The 12285-nt window shown below is 33.4% G+C and overlaps 2 protein-coding genes across 2 annotated transcripts; one reads left to right on the top strand and one right to left on the bottom strand.

Moving 5' to 3' along the window:
- Positions 1-3288: 3288 nt before the first annotated feature.
- LOC134282841 (uncharacterized) lies at positions 3289-4005 on the top strand. The gene is made up of 2 exons (XM_062765227.1): positions 3289-3525; positions 3616-4005. The coding sequence occupies exons 1-2, from the start codon at positions 3399-3401 to the stop codon at positions 3756-3758; spliced, it is 270 nt and encodes an 89-aa protein (XP_062621211.1). The 5' UTR covers positions 3289-3398; the 3' UTR covers positions 3759-4005.
- Positions 4006-6132: 2127 nt separating this feature from the next.
- LOC134282840 (NADH dehydrogenase [ubiquinone] 1 alpha subcomplex subunit 8-like) lies at positions 6133-11727 on the bottom strand. Its single transcript, XM_062765225.1, has 3 exons — positions 11538-11727; positions 7904-8085; positions 6133-6448 (listed from the first exon to the last, which is right to left on the bottom strand). The coding sequence occupies exons 1-3, from the start codon at positions 11664-11666 to the stop codon at positions 6214-6216; spliced, it is 546 nt and encodes a 181-aa protein (XP_062621209.1). The 5' UTR covers positions 11667-11727; the 3' UTR covers positions 6133-6213.
- Positions 11728-12285: the final 558 nt, after the last annotated feature.

Genomic DNA, 12285 nt, shown 5'->3' with positions numbered 1-12285 from the left:
CGGGTAATTATATTTTTACACATTTTTATACATTAAACCGTTTCTTCACGGTCAATACTATACATTTATTGACTGAGTTCGAGGGCAACATGCGTTTTGTCGGACCCAAGAACCAAACTGTCTGCCTGAGGCCGTTAGGCCGAAGGCAGACAGTTTGGTTCGAGGGTCGACAAAACGCATTTTGCCCTCGAACTCCGTCAATAAATGTTTTGTTATACCTTTCATTTTAATTTTTTTCTACATACATGTATTTTTAACTGTATTCCGTGATGTAACCTCAGATTCGTCACTGTTAAACACCAACGAATGTAAATGAGATTAAGCTCCGCCCATTCTGTGACGTAAGCGGTCCAACATCTCAACGACCGGTCCAACATCTCACTCAGCGGTCCAACATCGATTTTTTTATGCCCGCTCAGCAAAACATCAGATGTGTTGGACTTTTTTTCGAAAAGATTTGTATGGGAACAATTTTATAAAGGTATAACAATTTTTATTGTGTACCCAGTTTAGGCAAACTGTCAATAACCGGAAAGTTAAATTTAATTTAACTCCGGCCAGTGTAAGGAAGAGTTTAAAATACCCCCAAAGAATAATGACACAATGCCTTTTTTTTCGACGTAGAAAAAATGGCCGCCAGTCGTAGAAAAATGTATTTGTTTAAACAGAGAGTTAAGTTACAGAGACTTAAAAAGAGTAATAGGGGTCAGTGTACCTAAGTTGCCACATACAAAAAAAAATGATTCCGTTGAAAAATGATTTCTACCACGATTGAATAATTATATTTATTACATTTTTACAAGTGAAATACTGTAATTTATTCATTGAATAAAAATGATATCCTATCACAGTGTGAAAGGATATCAAAATGATATCCTGTCACAGTGTGACGAATATCAGAAGTGCGGGAAAACTCTCGATTCCCCTTCCCATAACGAAGATTGGTGTAAAAAAATCTTCCTTGACCTAATATAAGATAGATGGAAATAAATAAACCATTCTGAGAGCGAATAAAACTGTCAAAATTACCCAAAAATATGTTGCTAAATCCATATTTACAGTGTTTTCACTTCACATAGCTATGACGTCTCAACCGCTCAACTGTGACGTCACGAGCCTATGACTGTATTACAAAAAGACAGAGGCAAAAGAAAAATCAAAGAATTTTTTTTTAATGTAATAAACAGAAAATTCAATATAGGATTAAACGTTCTTTTTTCTTTTTTTTGTTAAACTTGCCTTTTTCAGGTAAAAAAAAAAGTGCGAAGCACTTTTATGTAAAGTTTGTGAGTAAAATAAGTTTTACATGCTATATTCTTGAAAAAAAAAGTGTTTAATTTTATAATTCCAATTACGATTTTTTTAAATTTTCAAAATTATTTCTCTTTGAGGCCGCCATATTATATACGTTATTTTGTATTGCATGTTATACTTTATGCCGCAAAGAAACGTATTCAAGATGAATATAGATAAAATCCAACTTTATTTGTCAAAACAATCAATAATTAAACTTATAAAAACTCATTGAATGTTGGTTAAGTTTAAAAAATATCGTAAATACCTTTCTAAAAAAAAATTCGTCCTTGACCATGGCCAAAAAAAGTTGCAGACCGAACGTCCTCGATTTGCTCTGGAAAGTTCAAAGATTTAGGGAGACTGTAGGATGTAAATATATGAAATTGATGCTAAAAGGCAAAAGTGGAGGTACGTTTCTTTTCCCTATCACAACGATACCAACTGAGCTGATATGGAACGTCGAGAAAATGACAGCATGATCAGTGATTTCAAAAATTCACACTCGTGATCCGACAGTGACATAAATATAATATTCCCATCTGTCAGTCCTGTTTATCTCCTTTTCATTCATTCATTCATTCATTCATTCATTCATTTTTTATTATAAGTTTCTTGTAGTCATAATTTAGCTAAAACGGACTAGAAGTATCTGTTTTCATTGTTTTTACTCAGTCAAGAAAGTAGTTCTGGTGAAAAATTCATCGATGTGTAAACTTTTTCTTGAATTTGTTCTCGTCCAATCAAAACACAAGGAATCAATAAATAAAATTAAGATTGGAATTATTGTTTTGTAGTTGAATATGGAATCTATTTCACTCGTGAAACAGGATTTTTTGATATTTTCACTCGTGCTTCGCACTCATGAAAATATAAAAAATCCTGTCCCACTCGTGAAATAAATTCCATATTCAACCACAAAACATTGAATATCCTCTATATGTACATGTAAAATAAAAATTGATTACACAGGGTGGAAACCTGTCCGTATCTGGTACTACAGGGGCGTAGCAAACAGGGGGGGGGGGGCAGGGGGCCTGGCCCCCCACATCTTTTTTCCCCAACCTTACTTAATAAATTCTATTCTATTCTATTCTATACTATAGGAAATGTAAATTGAAAGCCTGGTTGCCCCCCCCCCCCCCACTTTTAGACTTTTAGTGATGTACTGAAAATGTAGTGATGTACTGAAAATTGGTATTGAAAGTCTGAGAAAAAGGCTTTTTTCTACACCCTCCCCCCCCCCCCCCCCCCGCCCCCACGAAATAGGATTTTCGACTTTGGCTACTTTTTTCTTTTCTTTTTTTTTATTTGCTTGTCAACTTCTTCAGGTAAGAAAAAAAAATTTCTCTGGCTGGCCCCCCCACTTTCAAAAACGATGCTACGCCACTGTACTATAAGTTTTATTTGCTATATTCTTGCAGTAACTGTAAGTGTTTATTTTAATTTTCTCCGTAAATCTAATTTGTAATATCAATGTTTTAGAAACTTTGATGATTATATACATTTTGTATTGCATGTTATTGTCACATTTCTGCATTCCAGTATATCAATGATAAAAAAAAAATTAAAAATAATATAAAGCTTATTATATTCATTTTAACAATTTTAATTTTAAAAAATGTCGAACCTTTGTAAAAAAAAAAATAATAATAATAAAAAAAAAAAATAGCAATCCCCATGTTTATGGAAAGGGATAAGTGTAAAAGGAGGGTAACGCATTACAAAATCAAATTTTAAGGGCACAAATGGATGGCATTTTGTGCCCCTCCCAAACATAAGCATTAATTAAATCTTAAATGGACGAAAATCCCATAAATAGCATGGTTCCCTTTCTCTTCCGCACCATGATGACAGCCCCCCCCCCCCCCCCCCAGTATACGCGAAGAATAACAGGGACAGGAAAGCTTTTGGGAAAGATTAGAACATATTACATAGTAGGCGTCCTCTCAAGTGTTTATTATTTAAATGGATTACATAAATTTTAATAAAAGAGATTCAAAGTGAGGTCATGGATGAGAAATTGCATCTAACAAGCCTCTTCCCTGGCAAATTTTCTGCACATCTCCAGCTGGAAGTGGGGGTGCCGAAACAAAAACAATAAGATGTCCGATCTCGTGAAAACAAAGCATGAAGTGTCATTCAACATTGAATTCAAGTCATGCGAGATACCAAAGCTTCCACCTATCAAATTAAGGTCTACTACAGTCGTCTTTGATGAGCAGTGGAAAGGTATAACCCCCCCCCCCCTTCTCTCTCTCTATCTCATACCGTAATTGTATTAAATTTGTGGCAATAAAAACTAAAAAAAATTATTAACAGATGAAAGAGACATGCTTCTCAAAGAAAAGCAGGAGAAGGCAGAAGCCAGGCGTAAAAAAGTAATACAGAAGAAGATAATGGCAGCCCAGAGACCTAAGACAGCTAGGATTAAGAGCGCAGAGGGCGTCATCCTAGAGGATTAAAAAATCGTTCTTTCCAAATGAAAAAAAAAGACTTTATTGAAATTAACATCCATATTATTATTTTTCTATTTAACAAACTTTCGAAAACAAAATGGGAATAACGTTAACAGAGCTATTTGCTTCAAAAAGTTGGTTTGCTTTTATTTTCCATATCTCTCTTTGAGATTGAACACGCTGATGACAAAATTAACTCAGTCAGAAATTTTCTACGGTTCTTCATCTCAATTAGTGAGCTAAAAAAAAGCTATGCAACACCGTTTTTCAAGTATTTAGAGTTGATTTAAAAACGTAAGCCTTTGACCTTTTGAAATTAAATTTAGGTCCAACCTTTTTTTCAGTGCGATATACTTTTATTAACATTTCGTCAAGGCCATTTGCGGTACATCATTAAATAAGAATTCAGCGCTTCAATTTCAAAATCCTTATGGTTTAAAAAGGATCCTTTTATTTGATTTTGGGGGCAGAGGGTCTGACCGAAATCATATTCAATACAAATACCATTTTCCTGATGATATGATGATAACTTTGGTTTCAACAGAATTTAATGCAAATACCTGTGACACAAACAAGACCCCTATTGATTTTGAGGTCAAAATAACAAAACAACAAAAGTCAAGGTCATAAATTCATACAATTAAACCTCTAAGTACAGCTTTAAAAACAAAAAAAAAAGAGGTCTAAAGGTGACGGTCAAAAATATATATTGCTTATATAGTTTTCAAACAATAATTTTAGCCTTTTCTGTGTGAAGCTTTCACAAGGTTTGTGAAACACTATGCAAGATTATGAATTTATCTACCTTTAGATTGACTCCCATTGATTAAATTTCAGGTCAAAATTTTAAAGGTCTTTTGGTTCTTTATACCTTTTCCTTTCTCTTTTCTTTTCTTCGGCGTTTATGCAAATTATCATGCGAGTGAATTGATTGATCACATCATAAAACCAAAAAAGCTAAAAATATGCAACAACATAAAAAAATCTCACTTAGTATCTAAAATTCTTGTATAAACCGGTTATATAATAAATTAAGTTGTATCACTTAATTGCATCTAAGTCGTTACTCTGACCATCATTCACAATAGTAGACGGGTCCAAATTGATATCCTCTAAATTGTCGGTAAAGGATACTAAGTATATAACCGTATAAATCACTTGAGCTGTGGCTGTTCCATCAATGAAATGTACAATGACCTACAAATATATTTTATTTACTGAATCCTACTATAGACGATATATATTATATAGATATATATGATTATATACAATAAAATGTCTTTTTATGCCCCGGATCAAAAGATTCCAGGGGTATATCGTTTTTGTCCCGTCTGTATTTTTATCTCTCTGTCTGTCTGTTGTGAACTTTAGCCTAGTCAATAACTATTGAGTGGGTGAGGCTATACATGCCTTTCATATTTCACAGGTGTATTTCTTGTGACAAGACCTTTCTTTGGGTACCAAATCTGACCTACTGACCTTGACCTACTTTTACAAAAAAAACACACTTTAACCTTGACCCTAACTTTTGAACAGTTGGACTTAGGGTTTTCATTCTTCACAAGTGCATTCAATGTGGCAAGACCTTTCAGTCGGTATAAATATTTTTGACCTTGACCCACTTTTAAAAACTTTGGTCATAACTTAAACTTTTGAACAGTAAGAACTAGGGCTTTCACATTTCACATGTGTATTCCTTGTAAAAAAAAAAAAAACCCTTTGGGTACCAACACTTTTGACCTTGCCCTTTGGAGTTTGACATGCATTTGAGTGAATTCAGCCTTTGCCATAAGCTGCCTACAGGGGCATCAGTGTTTCACAAATACATCTTGTTAATAATTTGTTAGTATGGTAAGTAATGTTGCAGCTATTGCAGAAAAAATATATATCTGCAACCTTAATTACCATACTAACAACCAAAGATAGCATTTTATTGTCCAAACATCTGTCCAATCTAAGATCTAATTTTACTTATTTCTATAGAATATCCTTTTGTCCCATGATTTTGCAAAAGCAAGGGGACATTGAATCTCATTTGTCTGTCAGTCTGTCACAAAGACTTTAACCTTGGTCATAACTTTTGAATGAGAAGAGCTAAGGTTTTCATATTTCACATGTGCATTATTAGCCATTACCTGTGACAAGACATTATCAATAACTTTGAAAAGACTACTGATTTTGAGATCAAACGTCAGATAGTTATAAACTGCAAACAAATAGTTTCCAGATGATATCTTTGCCTTTCTTTGAACCCTTTAAATGGTATTTTATATCACAATTCCCAATGACTCGAAGAAAGCAATAATTTTTTTAGGTCAAAAGGTCATGGCAAAAAATTAGACAATGATACAGAATTCACATAAGGAAAACAACACATCAATCAACTCTCATAATTTAATCAACATAAAATTTCACATTTTTTATAAAACTGAAGTGTTCATTTTTTAGCTACTCAGATTAACTACTCAAACAATTTGAATACGTGTAGAGGATATTGGTCGGCCTTCAGTTTCATCCTGTCTAGTTCTTCAGCTGTAGGGGCTTCCTTGGGTTTTCTGTATTCCCGTGTTTTCAGGACGCGGCGTGGTTTCTCAGTGTCTACCAGACGTATTCGGGCAAAATATCCGATGTAAGGTCTATCAATGTTCAGCTTTTCTTTCATGCAGTCGTCAAATACCAGCTGAGGTTTTCTACACCTAAAACAGAAAGAAAATTACTCAGCATAAAAATTTTGAGAATATTTTTTTTCTCTCTCTCCTCATTCGTTTTATGTAAATTAAAAATTTCTTCTTCTCTACCTTGTGTCAAAGCCTACAATTGACTGTCTTACAGTTTGCTAATAGAGACGAAAATATATATATTTTTTCCCTGTGCATCTTTCAATTTTTAAAAATTCATAATTTTGATAACATTGCCATATCAAATAAATGGTATTAAAAAATTGGAAAATGTATGCCAAGGGCATTTACATTAACCATAGATTGAATTCATCCTTCATGAATCCTACAGAGATTGAAGAAATATCCCCCGCATCTAAAATAAAATTATGTATAACAACTGATACTTCCACGCTTTCACCTTGAAGTAATACAACATTCATGAACTGTTAAACATGCTCATATGTATAGTGAAGTGAAGGGGTTAACAAATTTGATAGGTTATAAAATAATCATAATATGTTATATCCATTAACATTTTCAAGGGGTAAACAATTTTGATATTTTGTAAAATAATCATAATATGTTATATCCATTAACATCTTCAAGGGGTAAACAATTTTGATATGTTATAAAATAATCATAATATGTAATATCCATTTAACATCTTTGATAGCCAAGGGTTTAGGACCCACTTCCGTTGGTTAATGGTTAATGAAGTTGATCCACAATCTAATTAAAATTAAATGTTAGATCCACTCCCATATTCGCTACACTAAACATCTAACAACATCCCACATAGAGGGTCATGTCAGAGGTCAAATTCTATCAACCAATCAAATCATCACCTGCAAAATCACCGTATATTTGTTGAAGCAAATTAGTCTACAGTTGTTTGGAATCTGACCTCTGACATGACCCTCAGTCTATGGGATGTTGTACGATATTAGTGTAGCAAGTTTGCAGGCAGACCTAACATCTAACTTTACTTAGATTGGATGATCCATTATGTTTCAGAGCTGCCAACATTCTGAAATGAAAAATAGTAAGGCATGGTCCAGGGACCGCCAAAGCCCCATGCCGCTGAAGATGTTTTGAAAATATCAAAACGGACATGCAATCGGAGCAATTAAAGGCACATTTCCATTTTGTTTACTTTCAAACATTAACATGAATGTGATTAGCCATCTAAAACCGAAACGACGATGCAAGCAAGCGTTGTAAGAATTATGAGTATTCAATTATAATAGTACTAGAAACTGTAGACGGCCACTTATGAAAATTCCAATATTTTAAACTCTGATTGAGAAAAAAACGAAATCGGAAGCATATAGTGAGAAATCGTAAGACATATTTTGGACACTTATTTAGTAAGACTTATGCCAAAATCGTAAGGGTTGGCAGCTCTGATGTTCATAAAATGATTAAAACTTTTTACTGTAATTTTCTTAATTTGTTATTTATAAATATATAATTCTAAAGACCAGGACTTACATGGAAAAATCCAGTTGTCCTTTATAGTCTCTGTCTATACATGTATAGTAGGCTTCAAATTCTTTCATGCAATGCTTCTTTACTTTGCCGAAAAACTGGAAGCCACATTTGGTAACATCTTTGCCCTCTTTCAAGCATGCAGTTGGGTTCTTTTTATTTTCTTGTCTACATAACATGAATTCCTGGAAAAAAGGAGAAAAGTTGATCATTATTTTGCTGTCGAAATATATCAAATTCACTTTTTAAAAATAAAAATCACTGCATGAAGAAAAAAGTTGTCGGAGACTAAGGCCAGGTAAAATTAATCTTTAGATTCTCATCCTAATTTGCAAAAAAATTGGGGCACAGGCGGATTTTATTTTTTATTTTTTATAATTGTTAATTTATATGTAGGCCTAAGTATCAACAAAACAATGGACGCCCCGTACACATTTTTTTCATTACTTTAATGCAAATATGAATAGATTTAATTCTTTTCATATTCTTTTAAATATCTAAAGAATTTTTTTTCTTTAAAAGTTAAATATTTATTGTTAATTAACAAATTATCAAGTGCACATTATACGGCAACAAAATGAGGTGGGGATACCAATAAATTGTGTATGCGTGACTTCTTATTTTGCAAAATCTATATAAATGTTCTAATAATTATTCTACTGAAAAATCTAGGCCTTCTCTTCAGTCTGTCTACGATGTTGTAGATTTTTTTTTTATTTCAAAGGTAAGTCACACAGCTAGAGATCGTTATATATAACTTGACTTTCCTCGTCTATTTTTACTTAGTTACAATCTCTCTACATACTTGCTCCTGCCAGTGATGGTATCTATATTTGTTAATGCTATTTTTTCTTCTCTGCCTTCTCTATACTGACAAATTATCTTTTCCTTACACATTTAAACTGCTTTTATTGTTTATTGCCGATTTTTCTCCATTCTTCACATGGCGTTTTTGCTTTAAATAGCGACACGCGACTTTTAATACAGACGGGAGATAACTCTTAAACTTTGACCCAAATTCTTACTGAATAAAAATACATGAAAATACCCAAAAATCAAAATAAAAAACATCGGGGCGGGACATTTTGAGAGGGGTGGGCGGGGATGAGAATCTAAAGATTAATTTTATATGGCCTAAGGAACATGAAATCACAGAAAACTTTTTTTTTGTAGGACAAAGACTCTACACTTTCAACATGCTTCACAAAAAGATGTCGGATTTAGTTTTTTTTAAAACCTAACAAAGGGAAAGGCTGTCAATAAGACCAATCCAGTTACTCTTTTGTGTAAACAATACAGTCCAACCTGTTTTAAGGGGCCGCCTTTGGGAAGTTTGGAAACTGGCCACTTAAGACAGTTGGCCTCTTAAATTATTTCAGTTTGCCCTCGAAATAGCCAGTCGGTCAATAAATGAACATCATTTAGCACTACAGTTAAATTAATTAACAGTTCATATACTTGTATTTTTATCACATAACTTGTAAAACCTTTCTACAGTATAACTTGTTATGAAGTGCTTTTGGAGGACAATTTGGCTTTGATAAAAATGTAATTCATTTATATTAATATATTTTCTTTAAGAATTCTGAAAATCTGAGGTAGCACATCCAGAAAAATTAATCTACCTTCATATGAACATACAGGCTTATTTCCCTCAAATGATATGAACTACTTGTATTATAATTATAAATCATCAAAAATAATGATTAATCAACAAAAATGGGAAACCCATATAATACTAGGAAAAAATATTTAAAGCCTGAAACAAAAAAAATGCAGCATACAAAGAAAGTTTTTACAATGTTTGGATCTGTAACTCCCTGGTCTGTCTGTCCAATAGTTCAACCAGACAGCTGCAGCTGGAGACCCAAATTTTCAATTTTTATCAGTTTATGTGATTCAGTGCCTAAAGCAGAGGGAAGATCAACAGGTAGGCTAAGCAAACTTGACTCAGCATTTGAATATTTCCTGGAGATCTCAGCAAAAAGAAAAAAATAAATGGACATTTTTCTTCCACTTATTGAATGTGAAGAATTGAAATTTGCTTCGCTCATACACACTTTTTTGTGCACGATACGTGTTCACAATAGATGGCACTGTACCTCTCTGGTCGTCCATCCAATTTTTAAGGACCAGGGGATCGTTTTACAAAAGAACTTACCACTAAGACAAAAAGCTTAAGTAGATTGTAAAAAGGCATATTTAATGATTCTGTTTGAAATTGCTATTGATATTATACACTTTTAAAATAAATTTCTACGTGTACTGTATACCTTGTATTATTTAGAGTACGAGTTTCTTACTGTATCAGAGATACAGGGCGGGGCTTGAGGCGAGAGCGATAGCTCGAGCCGATGCCCCGCCCTGTATCTCTGATACAGTGAAACGAGTATTCTAAATGACTTTGACATGACCTTTCTAAGGACCTCACTAATTTACATGCGTATTTGGGTGTATACCTCCCAGCCAATCAAATGATTTTGCAGAAAGTTGATTGAGTATCCCATTTTAAACATTTTCAACTGAAATGCCGAGCGAGATGGACGTGCAGGTATCTATCATTTTAAAATCATTTAAGAGATGCATAAATTAATTTGTTTTCCAAAAACTTTATTTAGATTTAATTGCGCAGGGTTTTTTTTCTCTATGCAGCTCTTGCTGACCTTTTGATGACATGTTTTTTTCAGTTTAAGCTACGATTTAATGCAAAACATTTTGATATATAAGAATCATGTGGGAATATTTTTGAAACAAAAATGCTTCGGGAGATCGTAGATTCTGAAGAAATGTCTCGACAATGTCCTCCACCGGTCAACATATACAAAATTGAAATAAGCAGATGAAAGGAAAGGGGGAGGGGGTGTATTTTACTTCACGTTTTCATTAAAATGTAGAGTAACCAAACGGGGATACAACACTCACTGGTGCCCCCATCCCACCTTTGGGTTTTTTTCTCTTTCGCTTTCTTAAATTTTTTTTTTTTCTAAACTTGTATACATACGGTTTTTAATTCATCAACAAGTAACCAAATGACGCACATAGGTGTTGGTTGATTATAAATCTACCCCCACGGAATACGATTTTCCGTTTTTGTTTTTTTTTGGGGGGGGGGAGGGGGGTTCAAATAATAATTTGTGAACTGCCCCACTCCCTCCTTTCTAAAATTTTTGAATCCGACATTAATATCTTTACGTTGTAAAATTTTATTTTTAATTCACCTCAATTTTTGAGTAAATACTAACAGTTCTATGGCGAATTGAACCATTGGTATGTTTGTATACGGATAAAGCTTTCCGTCATCGCTAAAAATAAACCGTACTGTATCGTTGATATTTTTCAGATACAGTACAGTTTCTGCTCATTTGCATAAGAAACGCCCACAAAAAGTGTTTTGTATCGCAGTTACAGTATGCTTGACTTCAAAGGAAAACTCGCCGGGTCATGTCACAAAGGCTTTTACAAAAATATTTAAACCATTTTCAAATGTAAGTTAGAAAGTTATAAGCAAAATTAAATTTTGGTCTTCGTTGTAAGTTCTTTTAAAAAACGGGCCGCAGCAAGCTGCAGATCTGCATCTAATCAAACTGAGTGAAAATGTACAGTGTTGAGAAAATTCGAGTTATTTTGTTATTCTTACTTTGCATTGATTATCACAAAATCTTCCAAAATATAAAGACCCTGCTTTTAATTCAGGCCATGTTAAATGCAATTCAGGAACAGTTAATTCCTCATACGTTGGCAGAGATTCATAAAATTCTGTTGTCATTTTTGAGCCCCAGTTGCCAGTTCGCCAACCAAGGGCACAAAATATATTTTGAGTTCCGATCCCGATCCCTAACGGCACGTCGATTTACCCAAATGGACCCAAATGGACCCAAATGGAACCCAAATGGACCCAAATGGAAACAAATGGACCCAAATGGAAACACAAATGGACCCAAATGGAAATCAAATTGACCCAAATGGAAATCAAATGGAATATTAAATATGTATTATCGTATTTTATTACTTATTTAAAATGATTAAAATAAATGATCTTACAGTTAAAATTGAGTTTTAAATTAATAAATCATTTCTAACATTGTATTTTGAACATGAAATTGAATTATTTTTATATCATTTTATATGTACCGGCAAAATCAGGGGGGTTGGTTGGCCTCTCATCCCCCCCCCCCCCCCCCCCCCCCCCCCCCTCCATACTGACATGGACACTCTTTACTCCAGTTTTGTATCCAATTATGTGCAAAAGTAATTACAAATGGGAAAAAATCGAATTTTGTTTTTTTAAATACAATATAAGAAAATAATTATTAAAATGTTTTTCTTTTATTAAGTTCATTATTTGCAATATTTTAAATAAGTAAACATTTGAGAATACGATAATA

Source organism: Saccostrea cucullata, unplaced genomic scaffold (genome assembly GCF_032062105.1).
Source record: "Saccostrea cucullata isolate Sc308-1 unplaced genomic scaffold, CSIRO_AGI_Scuc_v1 ctg406, whole genome shotgun sequence".
NCBI classification, from domain to species: Eukaryota; Metazoa; Mollusca; class Bivalvia; order Ostreida; family Ostreidae; genus Saccostrea; species Saccostrea cuccullata.
This window is presented reverse-complemented; position numbering and strand designations above follow the sequence as displayed.

What these genes read in the sequence shown, in the direction of transcription:
- LOC134282841 (XM_062765227.1), top strand. Translation starts at nt 3,399, where the DNA reads ATGTCCGATCTCGTGAAAACAAAGCATGAAGTGTCATTCAACATTGAA. An exon ending in CTTTGATGAGCAGTGGAAAG is followed by an intron (nt 3,526 to 3,615) that starts GTATAACCCCCC and finishes AATTATTAACAG; the next exon opens with ATGAAAGAGACATGCTTCTC.
- LOC134282840 (XM_062765225.1), bottom strand. Translation starts at nt 11,666, where the DNA reads ATGACAACAGAATTTTATGAATCTCTGCCAACGTATGAGGAATTAACT. An exon ending in TTTGTGATAATCAATGCAAA is followed by an intron (nt 8,086 to 11,537) that starts GTAAGAATAACA and finishes CCTTTTTTCCAG; the next exon opens with GAATTCATGTTATGTAGACA. An exon ending in GGACAACTGGATTTTTCCAT is followed by an intron (nt 6,449 to 7,903) that starts GTAAGTCCTGGT and finishes TTTCTGTTTTAG; the next exon opens with GTGTAGAAAACCTCAGCTGG.